The sequence below is a fragment of the Chlamydotis macqueenii genome, chromosome 14 (genome assembly GCF_036417535.1).
Source record: "Chlamydotis macqueenii isolate bChlMac1 chromosome 14, bChlMac1.mat, whole genome shotgun sequence".
NCBI classification, from domain to species: Eukaryota; Metazoa; Chordata; class Aves; order Otidiformes; family Otididae; genus Chlamydotis; species Chlamydotis macqueenii.
The window spans coordinates 9,316,478-9,342,143 of NC_141569.1; the positions used below are offsets into that span (position 1 = coordinate 9,316,478).

General features: G+C 58.3%; 1 protein-coding gene across 1 annotated transcript in view; it reads right to left on the minus strand.

The window, feature by feature from the left end:
• The window catches only part of ABLIM3 (actin binding LIM protein family member 3), a 52,878-nt gene that overhangs the window by 14,373 nt on the left and 12,839 nt on the right, over positions 1 to 25,666 (minus strand). Inside the window, exons 2-6 of the mRNA XM_086758911.1 lie at positions 8,004 to 8,144; positions 5,352 to 5,535; positions 4,839 to 4,951; positions 2,287 to 2,413; positions 2,055 to 2,148 (exon numbers count right to left, since the gene is read on the minus strand). Coding sequence (XP_086615037.1) covers positions 2,055 to 2,148; positions 2,287 to 2,413; positions 4,839 to 4,951; positions 5,352 to 5,535; positions 8,004 to 8,144 — 659 coding nt within the window. The remainder of the gene's footprint in view (positions 1 to 2,054; positions 2,149 to 2,286; positions 2,414 to 4,838; positions 4,952 to 5,351; positions 5,536 to 8,003; positions 8,145 to 25,666) is intronic.

The window sequence follows — 25,666 nt, forward strand, 5'->3', positions numbered from 1 at the left end:
CAGGGAGAGGTGGAGAGAACTAGAGCTACTGCCAGGAGAAGAGCCAGGAGAGAGGGAGGTGAGAGACAGCAGGGAGGGCTGTCCCCTCGTCACCGCCCCAGTGCCCTCTCCAGCTTGCAGGAGGGCTGCTGCTACCCCCACAGCTGCCATGCCCCCCAGGGCTGCTCTCTGTCCACTCCCTCAGACACAGCAGCAGGAACATCCTATGCTCATCCTGACTCTGCTGTGCTTGCACCGAGCGAGGAAAACCCCGAGAGCAGTGCAACAAGTGGCTCAGAGGGCAGCAGTGCCCGATGGTGCCAGCCAGGCTGGCAGCACGGCCTCTGAGCCTGGGGCAGGGCTCCCAGGTCCCCTCTGGCTCCTCTCCCCCACCCTCAGACCCTGAACATCCCCTACCACGTAGCACCCAGCCCACTTGCCCTGTTGGGGTGGCTGAGGATGCCCTGACCCCAGCATGGGGTTACTGGGGACCGGACGGCCCAGGGGAGCAGCGGCAGAGGTTCGATGTCAGGGGAGCCTCTGGGTTCGCCCTGCTCCATTCAGATGTTTGCTCATGAAGTGGCCCCATGATGGGCAGCCAGCCCACGGCAGCCGCTGCAGTGCTGAGCTCATGCTCACAGCAGCCAGCACTGGGACTGCTGCCGAAGCCTGGAGTCAGCGGAAACCCTTCCCAGGCAGGGGCAGCTCCCTGAAGAGGGGGGAAGATGCTGGAGGGCTGCTGGGACCTGGCTCCAGCTTCAGGAGAGGTTTCCTGGCCAGGCTGGGTGCTCTCAGGCCAGCCCAGCCAGCAGGACCGGACGGGGTGACCACTTGTTAGACTGCGTGAAACAGGCTGGAGATAACAGTCCTGGAATAACTCTCAGCAGGATGGAGACCTACACAGCCACTGCCACTCCAGCCCACAGCAACTGCAGTCTGGCTCGCTGTGGAGCCACTGTACCTCTGATTTTGAGATACAGCTTCCTATGGCTACTGTCTGGGGATGGCAGAGATGCGAGTGCCAGTGCTGCCCCGGGAGCGCTTCCCTCCCACGCAGCCGCGCAGAAAGGAAGGTCTCAGGAGCGACTGAGCACGTTTTCAGCATTGCTGCCTCTCTGCACCACCACAGCCCAGCTCCATGGTATCGCCAGGGAGTCTAAAAATCACAACAGGCTTCACTCTGACATTTTTCTCTATTCCTCCTGAGCCTTTAGCTTACCCTCAGACTGGATCTTCACACTTTTTAAAATTTCCCCTGCAAAGACTGGGGTAGAAACAGAAAGCATGACAGGACACCTCACCTCCAGGAGCAGGGTCCTGACGGACCTCTCTGTCCCTCCCCAGCAGCAACTCCCACTCCCCTCACAGGCTGTGCAGCTCCACCATCACCCAAAACATGCTCCACGACCACATGCACACATGCCTTCCCATGGGATCCCTGCATCCCTCGGTGGCTCTGCCAGAGCAACTCCTGCTGACCACCAACATGAGGAGCAAAGTCCCCTCCGGATTTGGCCCAGGGAAGGGGACCCCCTGCTCTGGTTGCTGCCCTACAAAGGGGTCCACGATGTGGACAGCTGCCCATGGGCAATGCTGCAGCCTCTCGTCTGGGCTCCACATTTGTGCTGGATGTGTTTCCAAGGCAACAGGCAGGCTGCCTGCACAGGGACGCACTCAGGAGGCAGGCTGGGGTGAGCATGGTGGGGATACTCCAAAGCTGGGCATGGTAGCAGCTGGTTAAGGCTAGTGTCCCCTCATCTTGGGCTCCAGACATGTCCCAGCACACCCAGGCCACCGCATGCTCTATCTGCTTCTGGAGCTCCAGTACCCAAGCTGCCTCTCCGAAGGTCTGCAGCACTGTGGTGCTCCTTCTCCCAGTCCCACCCTCCAGAGAAGGTGGTCAGACTGTGTCCACACACCCGTTGCAGGAAGAGCCATGGACCCAAGAGACCGAGGGCCACATGACAAGTGCGCATCATGATGAAACTCCCACACCTCCCCAAGGCCTGCACCTCTGGGTGGGATGCACGTGGTCCCTATTAGATTGGGACGGTGGCCGTGGCCCCAGGACTCACCTCCAGCACCCTGCCGCTGATGTACCGGTCGCAGGTCTCACACTTGATGCCGAACTGGGCATGGTAGTCAGACTCGCAGTATGGGACACCATCCCTTTGGGAGAGGGAGGAGAAGGGAGTGAGCAGCGGGTGAGCCGGGCTGGGCACCCCCTTACTGCAGCCCCAGTCCCGGGGGGCGCAGCCCAGCAACAGCCAGCGCAGCCAAGCCTGCTGCGAGGACGGTGACACTCACTTGCTGATGTACTCGCCGGTGAGGATGATCCCACACGTTTGGCACTTGAAGCAGCTGACGTGCCACTGCTTCTCCAAGGCCAGGAGGGACTGGCCTTGCTTGATCTCCTCCTTGCAGCCTGCACAGTCTGGGGGGACAGAAGCGGGGAGCAGCGTGGGACCGCTGCAGCTCCCCAGCAGCACAGCAGGAACACCCACATCTGGGGGGCAGCCGTTTAACCCAGCACACCCCTCACACCCAGAGGAGGGCCCTGCCTGAGGACCCCCTTTTCTAGGGGATGCTGCTGTTATAAACACCCTGCTCCTGAGACTGCTCCAGGAGCAGCCTCTTGGGGATAATTTCCTTACTGGGAATCATTTCTTTATGGGAATACGCACCTCTGCTTGTTCCCAGCAAAGGAGGCAGGAGGAAAGCCTGCTGCTGGACCTGGAACCCCTGCGGCACTGCTGGCACCCAGCCACCCCGGCCAAGCACCCACTGCAGCACAGAGCTGGGTCTCCCGGCTGGGCGGCGAGCTTGAGCCGGGGCGAGCGCGAGCGCTGTTGGGGCCATGCTGCCCTGGCAGGTCCCGGGGGGCTTCCCTCTGGGGTGGGAAAGGTGGGAAGTGTCCGGCAACCAGGGCAGCAGAGGAAGGGCTGTGCTCTCCAGCAGCCGCGTCCGGCCCCGCTGCGGTATTTACGAGACTCCCTTCCTTTCCCGCTTCCCCTGGCTCCTGTCAAGGCTGGGAGCAGGAAGCACATGGGCCTCAGACCCCTGACCTTGACTTCTCCTTGTCCTCTTCTCCCCCTGGGCAGCAGGTTTGCCTGGACAGGGTTTCTCCTTAACCCCCTCCCTGCCACAGCAGGATTTTCCACGCAGCCCATCCCCAGCCAGCTCTGCACCAAGTCCCTGCCCGCTGGACAAAGGTGTGGGGAGGATTTTTGACCCTTGGCAAAAGGCAGGCTGGCCAGCTCGCCTCAGCCAGGATCCGCTCCCTCTCTCACACTGGTCCTGCTGGTTTTTGAGTTGCTGGCAAGGCTGGGGCTGCAGGGAGAGGCTCAGCATCCTTCTTCCAGGGATGTCCTCCCTGCAGAGCACAGCAGCACGGGCTCCAGCAGGCACACAGCCCCTGCCACACCTTCTGGGTGGCACTGGCAGGGCTACAGGCAGGCAGCTGGCCACATCTGGCTGCTGCCTGCAGCTGCCTGCGAGAAAAGCATGGTGCCCTGGGGTAACTCTGCTCTGCAGTCTGGGTGGGAAGGGGATGGGAAGGCAGAGGAAGGCAGGCAAGAGGCAGAGCGTGCGGCTGCCCTTCCCCGGCCCTGTGACAGGGGACAGTGAGGTGCTGCGGGCTGGCCGCAGTCTGCCTCTGGGCAGCTCAGGGTGCCAATGGAGAAAGATGGGGAAGCCCTATCGTCTGGCTGGGGCTTATTCAAACACTGCCATGTCCCCTAACTCCATTGAGACCATGGCGAGAGCTGAGGGAAGCAGCTTGGCAGGGATTCCAGTGACCCATCAGCACCAATTTGTAACTCAGTCACCACCAGTGCCACCATGGTGACCAGGTGACAAGGACCATGGGTGACACTATGGTCCTGGGTCCAGCCCTGGCTGCAGGTCTCTGCTCCAGTCACTGATGCTCCAGAGCTTGCTGAGCTGCAGCAGCAAGGGCGCCCCCACACCCCCCCACCCCCCCCCCTCCAGCTCAGCCTGCTGACGTGGCAGGGTTTGGGCACCACGGTGTGGCACAGCTCCTGGCTCTCCCTGCCTTCTGCCACCTGCTCACATGCTGCGCTGAGACAGCTCCCCTGGGACTTGACATCAGCAAACACGGGGCATACAGGAGACAATGAAGCATGGACCACATGTTAACGCTGCAGTCCCCTTGCTCCGGACGTGGGCTGAAGTGAACCCCACGTGCAGCAGCTCTGTGCCACAGAGATGCTCCACCAGCCTCCAAGCACAGCACCCATGGGATGCTCCGCAGCGGCCCGGGGCAGAGAGCCAGCAGCAAGGAAAAACTGTGGGGTCAAAGTACGGCATGAAAGGAGGGTATCCCAAGGAACAACCTGGGGTCAAAAGCAAGGCCAAGCCTGTCCATTGCTTTTGCTGAGTTTTAGCTTGGATTCAGTTCAAAGGGATGAGTGCAAGAAGCCTCTCAGTGCCTGTAGAGGCAGGGAGTAACCCCAGTATTGGGAAAGCCGGCCAAGCAGTCCCGGGGCGGGACTGGTCACTTGGACATAGACCTTGGTGCAGCTGGACACAAAGCACTGCCACTGCCTCAGAGAAAACTCAGCTCCAAAACCTCCCTGCTGCCCCAGACAGCACCCGCTGGGGTGGCGGCACCTGCCCAGGTCACAAACAGGCCAAGGGAGTTTCCAAAACCAGCGGTGACCTGTAATCCCGGGTGGAGCCACAGGACTACCCTGTTCCTCCTCTGAAACCTCTGCAAACACCCATGGCTCCATACAGTGCTTCAGCTGGTCCCAAAGCCTGTCCCATCACCCTCCCAAGCAACGTCCAGGGGCACGTGGTCCCTGTCCTTGCAGCCACCACAAGAGCAGTCAACTTACGGCTGGGCCCGTGTATCTTGATGGGTTTGGTGCTGATGAGAGAGTGGGAGCAGTTTTGGCAGACACAGTCCTTCCCGCTGAACGTGACCTTGTCTCCGATGGGGAATGGCTTCCTGCGGCCAAGGAGAGGCGAGGTGTGAGCTGCTCGCTCCCTTCCATGCCGCACTTGGGGTTCCTTCCCCAGGGGCCGGCGGGACCCGTGGTGCTGGGGAGCAGAGGGGCTCCAGGGAAGGGCTACGAGGGGAAGCAGTGAGTGTGCGTGTGTGCTGGAGCAGGAGGACCAAGGCAGGCATTAAGGTAGGTCTCCAGGCTGCAAAGGGAAGGGTCAGAGCCACTTCATTGCCTGACAAGGGTTTCCACGAGGAAAACGCAGAGGAGGTGCCTGCTGCGGTGCTGAGCCGGGAATGAGGGGCTGCTAACAGAGCCCTCTCCCTTGTGCAAAGCCAAGGGCTGCAGAGGGCTTCTGCAGGGGGGTCACATACCCATGTACCCTCAGTGATGGCTTCAGCTCACCTGCAGGTGCTGCAGACAAAGCACTTGGGGTGGTAGGTCCTCCCCAGGGCGGAGATGACCTCTCCGGTGATGAAGTCCCCACAGCTGTCGCAGCGGGTCCCGTAAAGCTGCTGGTAGTCGTGGGTGCAGATATACTCCTGGTTCTTAAAGAAGAAGCCTGACTGGGCGAGGTCGCAGCCGCACACTGCAGGAGGAGGACATGCACCCGTCAAGGGGGCAGCAGGCAGGTCCAGCCCCAGGGCTCAGCCAGGATCTGAGCCAAGCTCCGCCAGGATCTCCAGCAGTGGTCCCAGAGCATCCCTGAAGACACAGCTTTCTGTAGATATCTCAGAGCGTTCCCTTCCCACCAGACATGCCGGGGCCTTCCCCCAGCACCACAAGGTGTCAGCACTGGGCTGTGGTGGGGTGCAGGACGGCCGTGCCCAAGCAGCCAGGGCTGGGCACTCCCAGCGCTGGGCAGGGAACTCCTGCAGCCCCTACTCACCATGCAGAGACAGCCCGAGAGGGCCGGTGGCATCCCATTCTGGACCCACGGCACCTGTATGGGGCTCAGCCCCTCCATTTGACACTCTTGTGGTGTCAGGAATCTGAGAACAGGACTGGCAAAGAGTTGGGCATGCCCTAGGGACAGTTGGGGAGAGGTCTCCACATCCTGGGACATGGCCTTCTCAATGATGAGCCACCTCCACTCCCTGGCCAGGACACGAAGCCATGCCCTAACGAGAACAGGTCCTGGGATACACTGGGATTGGTGCTCTCACGGCTTGTTTTTCTATAGGTGTCCAGCCCAATCTCACTTCCTTCCCTGCTATGGGAACTGTGGGTGGTGCACAGCCCATCAGAGTAATCCAAGGAGACGTGGCAAGCCCTGGCCCTTAGTGTCATTTCCCTCCTACATCCTCTCCATCCTCAGAGACCTTGAGAGCATCAGACTCTGGAAGGCACCTCAGGAGGGGTACAGCGGCCAAGGTCCTGGGGCCTTTGCAAAATGCCCATCACCTGTCCTGCAAGGTGAGGAGGTGGAGGGGGGCTGACACAGCCCATCTTCATCTCTGCTTTACCCTTCACCCCAAAGCACCCCTCCGTCCTCACACACCTCACCTGCACCCATGGGCAAGCCCACACAGCAGCCACTCTCCCCGGGGCACAGCTGGACCCTCTGGCTGCAGGGCTCAGAGGGGCAGAGACGCAGCTCCTCTCCCACAGAGCATCCCTGGCAAAGCTGCTCCCTGGAGCTGTGGGCAGACAGCCGGGGGTACAGGCTGGTACCCACTGCTCTCCAAAACAGCCTGCCAGCACTAACTTGTCAGTGACAAGGGACAGGCCACCAGCTCTGGGACAGCATCATGAAGTAGAGGCAAGAAAAACCAAGGCAGGGCTGTGCCCTGTTTGCTGCGGGACCCACAGGACATCCCCAGGGGCTGCACCAGCCGTGCCGGGCTCCCGGGGACACGTCAGGGACAAGCCGTGGGGCTGGCGCGGGAGCTGGCAGGGGGTAAGAGCTGTGAGGGAAGGTGAGACAGGAGGATTTCCTCTCATTATTTATTCCCTTTCACTTGGAAATCGGGCAGCGAGCACTGCCAAGCTCTCCCTGCTGGCTCCCGGCCCCTTTGAAGCCGCTGGCTGTCTGAGCTCCTCGTCTGGATGTGCAGCTCCCGCTCCATCCCACAGGTCCGAGCTGGGAACGGGCAGGGGGCTCAGCATGGCACCCCGCACGTGTAGGCCAGCCCGGGACCCACATCCCCCTCCAGAGATCCGGGGCTGCCCATGCCATGGGGTTCGGGGCTGCAGTAGGGGTGGTGAGAGCCCCCCCCAGCCAAACCCTCTGTTCCCCGGGGAGGAACAGCAAAGCATGGCCAAGGGGATGAGGATTTATGTCCTGCTTAGCACAAGGTGCTGGGAGCTTGGGAGAGCAGAGACCTTTAAAAATCCCTGGTAATGGGATGCTTTACAGCCTACAAAAGCAGCCACTGGCCTGGTTGAGAGCAGCTGCTTTAACACACGCTAAAGAAGCCCTTCAGTGTCGGCTCTGGGCTGTCAGCTTTTACAGCTCCGCAGCTCTCCTCTTCTGCTCAGGGAGGATTCAAGCAACCCCACCTCTCTATTTCTGCCAGCCCCCGGGGGCCAACGAGCCCCAGCTGCAGTACACGGCTTCCCACGGCACCTTGGTCACATCCCACACGTGGGTGGCAGCAATCTGTCACCCACCCCAGTCTCATCAGGAGTCACTCTGGGTGTCTCACGACCTCTCAGCCAGGCTGGCGACACCTCCTCCTCCTCTCGATTTGGGGGCAGGCGGATGAAGGATGTGGTGGCCCCCTTAGATCACAGATGGTCTGTGGGTATGTTTGGGATCGGTGCTGCGCAGGCTGGTGGCACTCAGGCAGCTCGTGAGGAGTGACAGTGCCCATGTCTCAGCCACCCTGTTCACAGTCTCTGGTGTTGGCATCACGCAGCAGCATCACCACCCCGTGCCGCTCCCTCCCTGCCTGCACCATGCCACATCCATCCCTGTGGGAAGCTGCCACCCCCTGGGACATGACCACATCTCAACAGGCCACCAGGTCTGTCCCCCCAGCCTTTTGCTCTCCAGAGTGCACCCGGTGCTGTGGGACAACCTGGCCACCAGCTCTCCAGTCAGCACCGTCCTACCTTGGCAGGTGAAGCAGCGAATGTGGAAGTGATTGCTCTGGACACGCACCACCTCGCCCTTGCAGGTGTCCCCGCAGCGGTAGCACTGGATGACACTGGAGCTGCTCCCAGGGGTGTAGGGGTTCTGCTGATAGGGAACTGCTGGCAGAAAGGAGGGAGGGAAAAGCGAGAAAGGGGAAGGGTCTGTTAGCATTCGGGACACAGACGGGTGTCACGGCACGGACTTCAGCGGGGAAGCTGCAACAGAGCCCTTCAGTGACTGGAACACAGCAGCTGGACATCTGGCTAAGGGCAAAGGACAGCTGAGACCATTCTGGTGCCCAGCCACTCTGTGCTGGGTGCACATCCCTGTCTGGATTCGGGATTTCCCTGTCCCCACAAAGCAGCCACTCCCCATATTTGACTCCCAGGTTCCACGTGCTGCGCAACGCAAGTGCCCGGGCACTGCTCCCTCCCTGCATGGACAACCAGCTCTCCCGCAGCATGGCCCCAAAGCCATGCAGAGCTCCCCGGATGCTCTCCTATCTCCCAAGCAGGTGCAGAAGGACGACACAGGGACCAGCTACTCACTGCTCTGCTCTGCTTGGCCCCTGGGCAGCCCTGGCTTGCTGCTGACCCACTCAGAAACACGCCAGCAAGCACTGATTTGGCAGCAGCGTGGGAAGGAACTGTTGTTTTTTGGAGCTTCCACTTGTTTGGCTAGGAACTGGATGGAGAAGTCATTTTTCATGGAGCTTTCAAACATCACAGCAATTGACTGTTTGGCCCGGGTAGGACTCTCGCCTCCTCAGCGAGGAGCAGCATCCCAGCCCCGCTGCTCCTTCCGGAGCGGCACGGCGGCGTGTGCAGGCTCTGTGCCGAGCCGGGGCCACAGGGGAGGGGAGGGCAACACGGCTCCCCTGCAGCCACAGGCAAGAGCCGACCTTCTCCCGCTGCAGATGGTCCTGGGACTCACCGCAGCTCCTCATCCCCCTCCAGCCACTCCGCAGACCACCGCGAAGAGCTGATGCTCTGCAGCCTCGCCCCACGCTCCACGGGAGGAACCAAACGGAGCAGGAGGTCATTCTGCTGCCTCAGCACAATCCCCAAACACACACAGAAAACATTTTAAAGAGCAGCTCCTGCTTTCTCTGTCCCATCTGCCATGGCATGAGCTGCTTGCAGGAGCTCTGACACCACACTAAAGCTGCAGGCAGGGGCCAAGCAGCAAAGGACTCGTTTACTGTAAGACTTCAGAGAGGGAGTTGCAATTTGGGCAACTCAAGCAGTGAAGGGCAGGATTTCAATGGACCCGAGGCTTTCTGACCCAGCACTGAACTGCATTCCCAGGAACAAGAGAAGTGACTGATTGAAACCCTCCACGTGAACTCCCTCCGGAGCAGGGAGGAAGGGGCACAGAACAGAGGAGATCACTCATCAGAGAGGCTCCTCGTTCACCGTGGGGCAGATCGTGTGACGGGGAACAGAAACAGCCCATTATCGGCTTCAAAAAGCAAAGAAAGAGAAGTCAAAATGACATTGAGACTGTCTTACAGTAAAATCCCATCCCATACGCCAAGCGCCTTGAGACATGCTTTACGGACGTGCAGCGCTGCTCATCCCTGGGAAAATGAGATGACCCTCCCTGACTGCTGCTCTGACCCCTGGACCATAAACCTGTGGGACTGGAGCTGCTGCGACCTGGCTGCCTTGCCAAGTCCGACCTGAGGGTTGCAAGGAAAGCTGAGGTGCCCTCCTGTGAGTGCCTCCCAGACCCCTGCCAAGCTCAGGCTCCAGCCTGGACGTGAACTTCCAAGAGTTGCTGGCACTTCCCTTCTGATCTTGCTCTTGCAGGCCCAGAGCTCTCAGAGGCCAACAGAGGTACCTGAGGTACTAAAGGGCACAGGAGTGCCAACAGAGGAGCCATACAACAGGAGTCAGGGCTGGAGCTCAGAGCAGCAGAGACACTAACTAGTCTACATCTAAACCACTCTGAGGTCCCAAATGCAATGAAGGACATCTGTAAAAGGAGCAGGGTGCCCCCATCCACGCTTTCGCAGGGAGGCACAAGGTGTGGGAAGAGTGGCTCCAGGACCTCCTGTCGCAGCTGCTGGTGGGCGCCCATGAACTCTGCAGAGGGGGACCTGGGCCTGACCCCAACAGGATCTCCCAAGGCTGGAATAAATGGGGGATCTCTTCTGTAGGGGTCTCCAGCAGAGCAAGAGTTACAGCCCTGAAACTTCCTCCCACACACCCTGGTGCTCACACCCTCACAGAGAATGAAGGAGAAGCCAAGCCCTGGGACACAGCCACAGCAATCCACAAAGCTCGGAGAAAAAAGCAGGAGGGAGGTGGGGTGAAAGGCTGGGAATTAATCAACACCTAAACAAACATTAATAATACAAAAAGAGGAAGAAAAAAAAAAATCAATGGCAGAAAATGCATGCATCACTTATTCCAGGCTTCTGGTCTCTAGGGGAAACTTCTCGGTGTCCATAGCAACACATCGCCAAGCCCTGCGCTGGTAGGTCTGACGGGAGGGAAGGCAGAGGAAAAAGAGTCAAGGGTGGAAGAGATCCTTATAGCTGTGTTACACCGCTGGCAGAGATTAAACCGATACGGTCACTCCTGTTTGTACCCATGGAGATGGGTCAGGACCCGGCTTAGGGCACCATCACCCTCCCGCCTGCCGGCTTTGTTCAGCACTAAGCCAAAAGCTCCCTGATTTGTGATTAACCTCCGGCCCATGCTGGAATTTCGCTCCAGGAACATTAATGCATTGTTTTGCTGGGACTCTGCTTGTTTTTGAGCAGGCAGCTGCCCGTCCCGTGGCCTTGCGCAGGAAGTATTACACATCACAACACCCCTGAGCAGAGGGACAGCTGAGCAAGGCAAAGCTCATTACACCAAAATAATCCAGTAATAATGTAAGTAGCATTAGCGGGCTCGCAGGCTGAGATACAGTGGTGGGGGTGAGGGGGTGGGAGCTGCCCAAGGAATGCCTTAATCTCACCCCAGTTTGCTCCCACTTTTTGCTGGTAGAGCGGGAAATTAAGCTGGCTTCACCCAGCGATTAACGCATTTCTGCTCCACAATGCGGCACAAAAGGCTGCCCAGGGCCGGGTTCCTGCGGGCTGCCCTCACGACCCGGCTGGCACCTGATCCCCAGAGCCAGAGGAGCCGCTGCAGCCGAGCTGCCGCACTGGGCTGTGCGGGCAGGCAGCAGATTTCCCACTGATCCAGATTACGGTGGCACCTCCGGTCAGGGATCAGTGCCCCGCGCAGTCTTAGGGACGGTCACAACCATATGCAAGCAAGGGAGCTTGCAACCTGGTGAGGGGAAAGACAGTATCCCCAAGGCTGCGTAGAAGAGCTTTGTCCCCTGGGAGGGCAGAGGAACCTTGCCCAGGAGAGCCTCCAAGCCACGCTGCAGTGAGCAACCTGCAGGTTCCTGCTGTGCATTCCCAGATATTCCCACGCCTTCCTTCCCAGAGCGCCCACCTTCTCCTTCAGGAGGGTCAACAACCTTGTTTGCCTTCCTGTCCTCTTCCTGCACAGCATCCCAGCCCTCCCCTGAGGAGCAGCAGCAGCACAGGGAGCACTGAACCCTTATGCTGCCTCTGAAATGCTTTAAGCCCTTCAGGAGCAGGGAGGCTGACGGGAGATGATCCCCATCCACCTCGGAGGGACAGCAGCTCAGCATCAATGCAGATATCAGGGCACAGCCCCCCAGGGTGGGCTCAGGGCTGACACAAAGCAAGCTCCACCAGCTGCTCAGGACCCCCACCCAGGCAGCCCCACATACCCCAGGAGCACAAACTGCAAGGAACAGGACACCCAGGGCCATTTATAAAGATGCACCCATCAACCCTTACTGGGACCAGACCAGGTCCCACTAGTTTCCCACCCACCTCCCCCTCCCAGCCCATCAGCCCTCCAGGAAGGTCAATTAAGTAGAAACCGCTGCAGTTGGAGTTTGCATCATTAGCAACAGGTAATTGGGAGCTCCCAGCCAGCTCAGAGAGCCTGCCCTGGCACCGTGTTTGCTATCAGCGTGTTTATGAGACAGCATCTCTGCAGGGGGATGGGGAGGCCCAATTTAATTAATTACCAGTAGTTAATATTTGCACAACGCTCAGGGAGCCACAGGTGAAGGGGACTGTGGAAAAGCAACATTCACCCTTTAATTAATAAAGAGAGGTGGTGCCACTGTGGGAAGCTGAGGTGGGTGGGTGATGGGTTGTGTGCTGGTGTGTGCAGTGAGGTGTGAGCAAGCGTGCAGGGGAGATGTCCCCGTTGGGTGCTGTGGGTGTCAGCATGGGGTCCAGCTCTGGGGGGTGCTGGGTGTGTGCCTGGGTGAGACCTGAGCTGGGGTGGATGCTGGGAGGCAAGGGAGAGCAGCAGCAGTGTGTCTGGGCAGACGATGCTGTCAGGAGTCCTCAAGCCTCCACGGGGCTGAGCCCCCTTCCTCCCACTCCTCCCCACTGCCTCGCCCGCAGCGATTCACTGCAGTCATCCTCTGCATGCTCCCTCTGCTAATTGGGGCTGTAAATCATCCTCTTGCAAAACTCCACTGGGGATGGTGGGACCAGCATGGCACGGGGATGCAGCTCCCCCAGGGAGGGTGAGGGAAGTTGGGCAGCCCCGCTGGGCACCCAAACCCTGAGGTGGGCTCAACTGGCAGACCCCGTCCCCTCATGTCCCTAGAGGAGGGCCGATGCCAGGCGCTAGGTGAAGGCGAGGAGGGGGCTGGGAGTGTGGCGAGGGCTGTGGTGGCTCAGGAAGAGGAAGCCCAGCCCTGCCAGCGTGCTGGCCCCAGAGGCGTCAAGACCAAGGGGCGGCAATGACTGGACAGAAAGGAATTTTGCTGGAAGCGCTAGAGGCTGAGGGAGAGGCGGAGATGAAGCACCGGCGATGGGACAGAGTGTGCCGGGTAGGGGCGGAGAGCGAGGGGGCGCAGATGAAGCCCCTGCTGTGATGTAGGGAGAAAGAGGTTGCACTCTGGAAGCCTGCACCCCAAATCCTCTTGCTGCAGCAGGGACGCTGGGTGACCTGGCCAGCTCTGAGCTTTGTGGGAGGCAAGGGCGAGGGGGAGGACTTCCCCTCGAAGCAGGAGCCGTGCTGCATCCCGAAGGCGGCCGGGGAGGAAGGGTGGGACTCCAGCGGCTGCAGCATATGCGTTTCTCATCAGCAGCAGGGCTCAGGGCTCCTGCATGCTATCCTGCATTGGGCAAAGAGCTCAGCTGTGGCCGTAAAAACGCCTTTGGGGAGGAAGGGAAAGACAGGCTCAGAGCCAAACGATGCTGGTGCTGCAGGTGGCATGGGGAAAGCCACAGCCGGCCGTCCTGCCAGGGCTGCCTTGGACCCCGGTGCACAGGAACAAGCCTGCTCTGGCCACCACAGCTGCTCACCCATCCCAGCTCCCTGTCAAGAAGGTGATGGTGGGGAAAGGCGCTGGGGGCTGCCAGCAGCGGAGAGCTGGGTAAGGGGCATGACGTCGGCATGCACGCCCCGCGGTGCCGATGGCTGAGTTGAAAGATCAGTCAAATCCCCCCTTAAAATGAAGGGGCCAGCAGTTGGGGTGCTCAGGTCCGGTGGCAAATCTGACACCTGCTGTGACACCTGCATGGCCATTGCAGTGCTCAGGCAGCTGGCCACTGCCTTCCATCGAGCTTCTGCAGATACAATTATTTATTTAACTTTGGTCAAAATATTTTATCTTCTGATCTTTCCCCTAAGTAAAACCCAGAAGTGTTGCATGATTCCCTACTCAATACTTAAGTTTTTAGGCCAGGGCAGGCCAGGTACACCTGACAAAGGAACAGGCTGAGGGCAGGTACCACAGGTCTCCTGTGGGATAGTTTGAGTCTGGAGCAGCTCTGGCTGCTTTTCCTAAAGTTTGCATTGCAAACATTGCTGTCCCCACACGCGCAGCGCAGGAGTGGGCTGTGATGGGCACTGGCAGGGAAGGTGGGCAGGGAGCGGGGAAATGCGGGGAGTGTGGGCTGGGAGCAACAGGGACCACCTGCCTTACACAGACCAGGCACTGAGGTATTTCCAAACCATTGGAAAACAGTCCTGTTAGTCAGCACGGAGCATCGTGCAGGCGGGATTCTGAACCTCAGCAACTCCACGCCAGCCTCTCCTCTCCCAGCTCGCAGGCAGAGCCATCTGCGGCTTACGGCTAAAAACCCTCCATCGTGTCACAGCTCCTAATCCAGCCCTAGGCTTCCCTAATTAGATCACGACCAATTATTGCTTCCACCTGCCTCACGCTGTCCCCTTGCCCCCCACCACCATCACTCCCGCACCGCGTCACCACTCGGCGTGACACAGGACACAAACAAGACACGGGTGTTGCGGGGATGGCAGCCAGCGGAGCAGCAGTGGCAGATGCCAGCACGGGCAAGGGCAGGCTGCTGCCGGCAGCGGGATGGAGCTGGGACAGGGACACTGGGCCAGCACCGGCATCGTACAGGGGAGGGAGTCCTCTTTACCTGGGCATGATGGGGAGGACCTGAATGAGCATGGCTCATCACAGAGCCACGGCAGCTCGGTCCTTCCAAGCTACGCTCTGTGCAAGTCCTTTCTTTGCAGAGGTCGAGGATGCAGGGAAGGGGTGCCAGTCCCGTGCTCCCGCCCTGCAGCACCCTCACTGCTCCCTGTCCGTGGGCCACTGCTCAGTCCGTCAGCACCTCCCGGGAGGGCTGGCAGCCGGGCAAAACCACTGCAACAGGCTCCTCACCAGCTCAAATGCACGCTCTGGCCTCACTCCAGCCCCCGAGCCTGTTGGAGGAGATAAAAGAGAAGGTAAAGAGGAAGAGAGAAGGAGAAAGAGGATAGAAGGAAAAAGGGAAAAAAGATGGAGCAGTGAACAGTGAGGGCCCTGCCCACGTGGCAGAGTTCGTTTCTGGCTGCGTTCATGGAAATTATTCTCCAAACACGAGTGCTGAGGAAGCCAGCGATTGTCTCCCCACACTGACCCGGCTGCCGGCAGTTGCCCATGCCTGCCTGCAGGATGTTTACTTCCCCAGTAATGCGCTGGGGAAACCCAAAGACCCCGCTGCCGGCCGAGGCTGCAGCAGGTTTTACCTCCTCCTTCCCCTGGGGAACCCGGGGTACGAGGGTTCCCCCCGATGCCACGCAGCCCCACTTCCGGCGGGGCCATGGGGTGTGCTGGGCGAGGGGCCCCAGGATGCCCCCGCTTTGCTGACAGCACCGACTGCTTCAATTGTTGATTTTTCCAGATTCTCAAGAAAAAGAGGAAAAAGTTGCTCTTCCAGTTCGTGCAGCTGTGGGGGAAACTGGAAGACCTCTGTGCAGAGCACAGAGTGACAACAGAAAGCCTTGTGTAGGAAAGCCTCCCGAGCTTCCCCAGCCTGACCGGGGTTCTGTGGGCTGCCTGGAGCTGGGCTGCTGTCCCAACAACCCCCCCAGCCACCCAGCCCGGCAGCAGCCAGGGAGCACCGCGGGGAAGAACCCTACGCACGCATCCTCGCTCGCAGGGCTGCAGCGACAGTCACACCCCGAGCACCACCGATGTCCTCGATCAGCGAAAGAGCTCCTTTCGCCACTCACCAGGCTGATGAGGAGGACAAGCACCCTGCCACAGGCTAAACAGCACCCCCAGCCCCACGCTGATCTGTGCCGTGGGGTGGGTGCCCCCCTGCGCTACCGATGCTCGCACCCTGGTAACAACGCCTGCTCAGAGGCACCAGATTTATAACAGCGTTTGCTTCCCAACACAGCACCACCCTTTAAAGTTTAATCAGTGCTCACCAGCCCCTGCTACTAAATAAATGAAGAAGCGGAGGGCTTGGTGGGCGCAAGCCGCCGCTGCCTGGCAAGTGCTGTGGCATGGGGCCGGCGTCTCTCGAGAGCTTCAGGAGTTTAACGTGTGCGTTGAACACACGTGTTTGCAGCTGCATTCGCGTATGGCTGGTGCAGTACGTGTGTGCCCTTCGCACTGGCTGCTTTTCTCCCACCTCCAACAAGCGCTGCCAGGGTCTTTTTTTCCCAGATAATACTTGTACAGCTTGTCATGGCAACGAGATCTCCTTGAACTGCAATTGCAGCCGGGACGCCTGGTGCTAGCATGTTTGCCTGTCTGCAGACATCATGGCAGCCTCTTCCAGCAGAGCCCTGGGCTCCACAGACCCCCAAACTGGGTGCCAGCAGGACCCTGAGGGAGGGCGGCAGCCTGCCCCCCCTCATCAGGATGCAACTGGGTTTGGGGGGATTTTTTGCAATGACTAACAGAGAGCACCAGGCAGTTCCTCCCATTTCAGCCCCTCCAAGAAGGGTCTGCAGGATGCTCAGCCCCCCCTGTACTGGACCAGCTGCTCCCCACCCTGCAGCTGGTCCAGCGATTTGCAGGAGGAATGGAAGAACCAGGTGATACTGGAGAAGGAAAGCTGCGCATCCAGCAGCCCCCTCCTGCGGACAGGGGCTGGGGCTGCTCCCCCACGGGCACCCTCCTGGGCACGGTGCTCAGAGCTGCAGGCAAAATCCTCCCAGCTGCTGCCTGCCTCTGCTCCCAGCACCACACCTGCTCCAGGAGCCGCTCTCCACAGGCAATATTGCTCTTCACATCCTAAACCCAGAGCCCCTGGCCCATCAGGGCCCCGGGGTTCATCCCAGAATTGACACCCAGTGCTGCAAATAACCAGGCAGGTCAGAGATGAGGAGTTCAGCCCCTCCAAAGGCTCCCAGAAAAGAGATCCCCCAGCACCTGGTGCACCGTATCCGCATGCAGGCTGAACGCGCCGCAGCTGCCCGTATGTCTTACACGGCGTGCCCAGTCTCTCTGGCAGGCGTGGTATTTCCACCGAGCGCAGGGCTGGAGATGTAGCACTCAACAGGGAATCACAGGCTCTAGGAGCGGCCATAAATCTCCAAAAGGCACAGCTCAAATTTCACAGTAACTATTTAATTCCCCTCCTTATTATCCCTGAGAATATTTTAGCAGCTCTTGGCATCTTGGGGAGAGGAAGAGAAAGGATAGATTGCATTTTAATTAATAATGGCTGAAATGCATGGCTGCCCAGGGCAGGAGCTGTGCTGAGCCTGGAGCGGGGAGTGATGTCGAACAGGACAGGATAGCACGGCAGTCCCAGTGTTCTGGAGTTATCCTGCCCCGGGACGGCTCCGGTAGGATAAGTGGGAGCAGCCCCCTCTGCCCCGTTCCCGGGCAGAAGAAGGATGCTCTGGACCTCTGCAATCCAGGCGGCTACTTTCCTTCTTCCTCTTAACGTCTTTGTGAGGGCATTAGCTAGTCACAGCCCCGGAGCTCACGTCCCACTCTGACACAAGGTCAGACTCATGAAGACGTTCCAAAATATCCTGGTGAAGGGGGTGCTGCCCTGATGGTAAAGCAGGGGAGCAGCAGCCATCCGCATGGGCAGCCCCTGCTGTAGCACCTGGAGGTGGCTAAGGCTCTTAGGGCAGGGCACCATCGAGGACAGTAGCAGTTTCAAGCAGGCTTTTGGAGTGAGCAGGATTGCTCCTTGCTGGTGCAGCTCCCCAGCATTTGGCTATGCAACTGCTATCCAGATCCACCGCATGGTATGAAGTCCCCACCAGCAACTTGGGACCAGCAGTGCTGGGCTGGTTCAAGCTGGTGCAGGGCTGAGGAGCTGCGCAGAGCTGCCTGGGAGCGCAGGCAACTATCGATTTGCTTTGCTTTCAAGAAAAACGGAGCAGTGAAGCCACGTGGGAGAGAGGGTGAGAGGCATACGTGTGTGAGCTGAAGGAGAGACGGAAGATGCAGACAGCAAACAGGCGTCCCTCAGGGCCGAATCCAGAGCACATGCACTGCCCAGAGCTCTTCTTTCTCCCCTTCGCCCCAGCAGATGACGGAGGTGCCCCACCACCGCGGGACGCACATGCACACTGGGACGCCCTGAGCAGATGCCTGCACGCACGCACAGCAGCTCTTCACTCGAGAGGCTGCTAAGATGCTGGATCCGGGCCCAGAAAGCCAGAGCAGGTCCCTCTTGAGGGACTGCCTCTCGATTCAGAGGGTCAGCCACAATTTAGGAGGTCTGATGAAGCAATAAGCAGCAGGGGCGAAACCCAGGGTGATGCAGAGATGCAGGAGCTAGCGGGGAGCTGCCGAGAGCTGCCAGCCCCGTGCTGAGCATCCCAGCCCTGCCCTGGGGAGCCACAGCCCTTCAGGTCCAGAGCCCCTGCGGCACCTGCGGGGAGAGGCGAGACCGGGCTCCTACAGCGCTGCACAACCCCACCCTTTTATGCACAAAACCAACAATGATCCGGCCAGGGACACAAGGAGAGCCGACAAACACGTTCCTGCCCTCTTGCCCCCACGCACATCATCTCTCTGCAGTGTCCCAGCTCCGATCCACAGCCAAAGGCATTCCCTGCCCGCTGTGTGCAGCCCGGGCACGGTGCCGGGGTTGCTCCCGCTCCTGCCGTCCGCCACCGCTCCCACCGGCCACCGCCTCCCGGCAGATGTGCAGCATTCTCCGAGATCAGCATTTTGGGCTGCAGAAAGGTTTATTTGAGGCGGGTGAGGAGGGATCCCTGCTGAGAGGCTGAAGATGGGATTTCATCCTTACATCTGGTTCAGCTTAAAAAAATCTTGCCCGAGCTGCTAGATACAAATAAATTGTGTATGAGCAAGGGGGCGTGAGGTGGAGGAGCACATCCTGCACACAGACACATCGCACCTCCATGGCTCGAGCTCCGCCCGGGTCCCAAAGCAGGGCTGGGGTTGGGACTGGGACAGGGATGTGGGCGAGCACAAACCCACCCAAGTGGTCAATGAGACACACGGCTGCTCTTGACGGCCCTCTGTGGATGGCAGGAGGACGACCCAAGGCCACATTCTCTGGAGGACACAACGCTGCAGCACACAGCCAAACCCTTGGTAGCAGCCTCCCTCTGCCCTGCTGCTGGACCCGGCTGTCCCAGGGCACGTGTGCCCTACGGGGTGACACACAGCCCCAGCCCCGAATCTCCAGTGCAATGGGATGCTGCAGAGCAAGAGCAAATACAAAAACCTTCCCCATGTCCCCTTCTCCATATAGGCCATCCCATGACGTCCCCCACCCTCAGTGCCTGTGGCCACTGCATCCCACCCACCCTCTGGGTGCAGGACCAAACCAGAGCTGCCACCCACAGCAAGAGGTGGCAGGAGCTTCAGGCCACCTGATGGCCACAGGGACCCACCAGCCTCCTCCTCGCCGCTGCCCTTGGCCACCCCAGCCCCTCTCCTGCCCACCCGGGGTGATGCTGGCTGGGGAGGAGATCTGGCAGGGTGGTCTCGAGGGATACAGCCCTCTTGGCAGCCGGGTGCTGGCCTGGGCCTGTCTCCTCCCCCGGATTTTATTCATGAGGCGTGACAAGTGGGTGAGCTACAGCCAGCCAAACAGCCCACCCAGCAGCCTCAGACAGCGAGAACGCAGGAGGCGCACGCCTCAGCGGGGGGCTGGCCCCAGCCCCAGTCCACACAATGCTATTCTGCACTCCAACTGGGCTGGACAGGTCTGGGGGCTCCATGCGGGGAGATGCCCTTGGGTCCTAGAGCCAAAGGGTGCCAGATGTGCGTGGGTAGGAGTGACTAAACTCGAGGTCCTCGCCAAAAGATGAAAACCGTTAGCTCGTCATTTTGCTGAGGCCAAGTTTCCTGCTAAATAGCGTCTGTGTTCAATGCTTGGAGGCAGTTCGTGCTGCACGGGAGTGCAGTGAGCCCGGGGGAAAACTCTCCCCTCCGCTGCCAAAGCCCACTCGCCGCTGCCAGCCAAGGATGCAGCAGCCTGGACAAGGATCCAGCCCAGCAGAAAAAGAAAAAAAAAAAAATCCCAAAAAACACAACCCAGAAAGCAGCAAAGGGACTTTTTTTGAGGAAGGGAAAGGGCAAAGGAGCTGTCAGATGGTCCCCAACACAGTGGCATCTCCCTCTGGGCCTTGGAGGGGGCTGCGGAGTCAGTGCCAGGGTGTCCGGGTCAGGACTTGACACAATGGAAACATTCAGACCGGTTCCTCGCACGCACACGAACGCGCCGGAGACAGCCGGGACAGAAAGGAGCTTATTTCTGGCTGATGCACGGAGGGATTTTCTGTTTGCTGCTGTGTTTTGTATTTGTGGCTTCCCGTATGGAAATGCTTTTTCCCTTTAACCTCCACCCACAAGCCCAATGGATTTTGCTGCATTTTTTGAAACATATGGTGCATACATCAAAAACATAAAGGATGCTATATTTAAAATATTACAAAGCAAGCCAGGAGCCAGCATTTTTTAAACTAGGGCAGTGTACGAGAGTGAAAAATGTGAGGATTTAGGATTTTCTGCACCAGATCAGAGAAACAGCCCCGTTAGACAAGACAGAGCCAGGCTGGCAACCCGCCACCTTGCAGCAGACTGTTGCTCACATAGTCTGGTACCCGGTTCTGGGAGAGGACCCACCCTCTTATCCCACACGTCTGCACCCTGCTATTTCAGAGGGACCACGCTGCTGCCGAGCCCGGCTCCTCTCCGTCCCGATCGCTCAGTTCAGCATCCAGCCGATACCTGGCAAGGCGGGCTGCACGTGATGCTCCAGCCAGCCAGCCCCAAACCATCACGCACTGAGCTCATTTCTTCCTGGTTTCTTCTGCCATCAGTTGATTCCCTGATGGGCTGTATACCTCCTGTATTACTCCGCTAATCGCTCTGTGCGTAGCATCATTTATCTGGCCAATACAAGCACTGCAAGGAAGAGAAATTCTTGCCTTCTGCAGGCACAGGTTAGAAGACCAGAGGCTCCTCCATGCCATTTCTGGAGGCTGGAGCTTGTTCCCCTATTCTGCAGAGCACAGTACACTCGCTTGTCTTATTTTAAACCACATTCACGCTGGCATTGTAACTCCAACCTGGGAGACTGCGTCATAGCCAGGGAATGAGGGGTGTTGGATTTGCTATTTTTAACTCCTTCTACTCCAGGGAGGGAGCTGCAATCAGATCTCTATCGAGAGACTGTATAGATATTAATGCAATGAAACGGGAATTTGGACTAGGTGACAGCTGGCAAAGCGAGCCCTGGCGTCACAGAGGGGACAATCTCCCCAAAAATAGGATGCGTGGAAGGGGTGTATATTACAGAGCAATCTCAATGCCATCAGTGCGTGCTCAGAGAGACAGCAGGTTCGAGACCAGCCGCCCCCAAGCCGGTCCCATTCCAGGGGATGAATTACAGCTCAAGGCTGGCAACAAAGCACCATCGGGAGCTTCCCCAGCAGGCTCCAAATTCCTCTATCCACTCTTATATCCTGGGAAGGTGCTTTCTAAAACAACTGGGAGCTCATCAGCTGTGCTTGTGGAAGGGGGGCAACACAGCCCAGGCTGCAGCACAAAGGGCGCTGCCATATCCCCCTGGAGCCCTGCTAAACCATCAAACTGCCTGCAAACCATGGGGTCGGAAGGGACAAAACATATATCTGCAGTCAATCCATACAGACTGTCCCCCAAAATCTGTGCAAACCCTGTTTTGGAGAAGGGCTTAGCAGAGCCCCAGCCCTCCCAGCCCCAGCAGGGTCCTTGCAGCCAGGAGCCAAGCGGCACAGAGGGTGTTTACTGCTTTTCTTAATCTGCTGTGATCCCCACTCTAATTCTGTTAAAGGTAGCAAATGGAGCCTTTAAGTGGTCATAAAAAGATTGTACCCACCCCCCACGGAGGTTATTTGAGACACCTGGCCACGCATATGGGTGGGAGAGGGAAGCGCAGCAGGGCAGGTGGCAGGGCTGTGCGGGTGGTGGGGTGCAGTGGGGGACAGCATCGTCCCAGGGAGAGCCCACAGCCACCAACAGGTTTCAGGCACCACAAGCACTGTAGGACAGCACGAGACATCAGACAGGCACACTGACCCACGGGCACCTCCGGATGGTGTGAGAAAACTCCATCTCACCAGTCCCATCCTTAGTGCCTGCGCTCAGGGTAACACCCCGCGGGACAGAGCATCTTTTACAAGCTGTGAAGAGCACAGCCCCTCTGCACCGCAAGGGTCAGCAGAAAGATACCTTGGACAGGATGCTCCCCTACCTTCAGCACCTCTGAGCACAGTGATGAGGGGCTGGCCAACAGCGGTGACAAGCACCCGATGGCAGCATCCAAGGCCTCCCCTTGAGCCCCTGCCCCAACCCACCCAGCAGAAGCAAAAGGTGTGTTCAGAGCCAGCGTGGGGCTCTTGGCAGCTGCAAGCCTTGCCCACCGCTGTCTCCTAGCACACGTAGGTGTGCGCTCACACGGGCATGCATGGCCAGCCACCACCGCAGCCTGGCCTCCCCGCTCCTCCACTGCCGGCTGCTGCGGTCTCAGGTCCATCCCGCTGCCCTGGGAGAGGCAGATCCCACTCCGGGCCCTGCAAGGCTCCAAGAGCTCCTGCACAGGCTGGTGAGGTGCTCCGGTCTCACCCAAAGCTGTCAGCGTTTAGTTCTGCCATGTGTCAGTTTCAGTTGGCCGTAAACTAAGCTTTTGATATTAGAAGACAGCAGGTTTTGTTCTTCTTGCCATCTGTATGTTTGTGTATTTCCCCTACCACCATAATTAGCAGGCTGGGCTCCAGCCAGGCTCAGGAGGAGATCTTAGTAAATGTCTTCCAAGCAATTTGAACAGCTTCATCGTTTCTTTTACAGATCCTCTAGTGCAGTCCCCATCACCGAGGCCATCACAGCCCAAGCTGGCGTTCCCAGCACTCAGGCAGAGGCAGCAAGGATGGGGAGGCTGCGCTCCAAAGTGCACCAGTCCTTGTGGCCACGGGGCCGGTACAATGAAGCCCAAGACCTCAGTTTCCACCCCAGACTAGCATTGTTGAAAGCATCTGCATGGGTTTCAGCAACTGCATCTCTCCTCCCTCCCCCTCCCCGAGCATACCCACACCCCAGAACCCAGGGCAAGCCCAGGTCGCTCCAGATGTGCCATCTCCTATAACCACCCCTGTTCCCCTCACCGCAAACCCCAGCACAAAGACAACAGCCAGGGAAGGGCCGTGCACAGGGACGTTTGTGACACACTTGTGTTTGGGCAGCTCTGGCAGCAGGAAGCTGGGATGCACTGGGTTTGCCACACAGGATGGAGGGAGAGGCGTGTCGCTGTTATTCTGACTGCTCCACCTTGGCAAACCATATTCTGGTTTCAGGCTGTCTGATAAACAAACTTGAGCTGGCACATACACAGACATCTGCCTAAGGCAAGCAGCAGGACAGCAATGTACAAGCAAATTTGGTAACTTTATGTGAATTAAATGTGCATTTAATTGAGATTTAGGAGGGGATTGCAATAGCAATTGATTATCAAAATCAGATTATTTATGGGGGTTTAGCAACTATACAGGAGATTAATGTTGTTTCCAGAATAAATCTTCAGTAAATATATGTTTCCCCAGTAATCAGCTAATAACAGGTCATCCTAATTATCTCATGAAAGGGGCACAGAAGCTCTGACGAACACTGAAAAGATATATTGTTGTCTGCAGAGCAGCACCAGAAAGCCACAAGCTGCACTCTGCCTCCAAACCATGGCTCTGCTCATGTCCTCCAATACCAGAGCACAACTCATGGGAGACGCCTTCCGAAGCCACAGGATGCATCCAGTCCCTGCTGCCAGCCTTGGTCCTCCACACGTCATACCCAAAGACTGGATCTGGGATCTTAGACGACACTTTGCCCAAAAACATGGGGAGGTTTGCAGCCCGCAGTCCTGAGTCCGGCCAAGGCAAGGCCAAGTCACTGCAGTCACTTGCGTGGCAACAGGTGACATTATCAAGAGGAGCAATAGCACAGCTTCCATAATGGGAAAAGAACGCTTATTCCCAAGAGCAAGAAGAAAGGCACATGTCCTACAATGGGGTACAGCTCTGTATAAATACAGTTTTACATTCCTCTCCGCTGGAATGTGGTGGTGCCCCATGAAATCTAAAGGGACTGCTCGGGCTGCAGCAGCTCCTATATTTTCCTTAAGTAGCACTTGCTCATTAAAAACATATTTATTGAAGATGAACAGTTCTGGTAGCGAGAGGAGAATAAAGCTGTGCCACACAGCCAGCCTTGCCAGCGCCTCCCCCAGCACAAGGTGCTGCGTGGCCTAATCATGGGCTGGCAAGGCATACCCCATGCCCTGACCTGTCCCCTCCCTGGACACCAGGAGGTGTTGCTGGGATGTCTCCACAGACTTCCATCCCTGGGAAGAGGTGGTAGGTGTCCCCTTTGAGAGGGCTGAAGGGTGCCTTGCCACTCCCCATGGCCAGAGCAGGCACAGGACCACTACTCCAGGATGCAGAGATGCTCTGGCAGTCACCATGGCAACCTCAGTACACAGCCAGGGTGAACAAAGCTGATAGGAGAGAAACAGAGAGAAAAAGGAAAGAGAGAAGAAAGGAAGGGGGAGGGAGCCAAAAAGGGAATGGAAACAGTCTAAAGTAACGGAGCGAAGGCTGGGGCAGGAGGGAGCAATGGGCTGGGAAAGCACAGGCATTGTGGAAAAGAAAGAAGAGCTGCTTTTAGGCTGCTCACCTTGGGAAGACCTTCAGCAAGGTGACGCAGGGCGTGCACCACCAAGACCTTGTCCGTCAGCGCCACTGTGGCTGTCCCAGCAAAGGGTCCCTCCAGCACACAGCACGTCCCCTCACCAGTTCCCAGGCAGGCAGCCCGGGGCTGTGCTGCGGGACGTCCTGCTGTGGCGCAGGCAGGCAGCACCCTGCTAGAGACCCAGGAGGCTGCAAGGAGCCCTGCCACACCCTGAAGCGGCTCTCACACCCCAAACTGAAGTGAGCCTTAAGGTGATGGATACATGGGGGTCTGGGGCCAGGTTATTCAGCACCTTCCTTCTGCCACTAGCTGTTTCCCTTGTCCTGCTCCTTCCCACCCAGAGCAGGGCTGCCTGCATCCTCTGAACCCTCAAGAAGGCATTTTGGAGGCCACATTGCCAAGACCCTCACATGGAGGACAGGACTCATCACAGCAATAGCCAGCCCCAGCCCCACAATGATGGGCCATCTCCACGGCTGATTGTGGAAGGAGCATGGAGGCAGCGGGGTACAAAGTATAATTTGTCATATGGCTCAGGGCTCACCTGAACCCTGACCCGAGGCCAGAGCAGGAGGCAGAGGCACAACGACAAATACTCTGACATAAGCCCTTGTACTGCAGGAATGAGCTGCATCCACTGCCAAAGCATGCTCCGCTCTCACCTCTCTGTCCCACTTCATTAAAGGCAGAGAATTAAAAAACATAGACATCAGGGTTTGGGTCAAAAAGCAGCAACTACAACATCTCAGCTGGAATGGAAAAATAACATCCCACTTGGCTGTTTATTCTAATGAAATAACAAATCCCATAGGGAAGCTCCCCTCTGCTGAGCCGCCCTCATGACAGCTGAATGGTAAACACAGCAACAGCCTTTTGCAGAGCGAGTGCCAGGGTGGTGCCTCAGCCCACCCATCACAGGGACGAGAGCGGGTACCCAGGGAGCAGGAGGTGCTCGGTGGGGCTGGCTGTACACAAGAGCCTGGCAGGAATGGGAGAAAACCTGAGAAAACTCCTAGAAAAAGGAGGGGGTGACACAGCACAGCCATTTTAGCAAAGAGAAGAAGAGAGAAACCACCAAAGTAATTAACGCAGATGCTACAGGAGCAACCAGAGTAGGGCAGCAGGTGATGGGCACCAGGAGAGCTGCTGCTGTGGGAGAGAA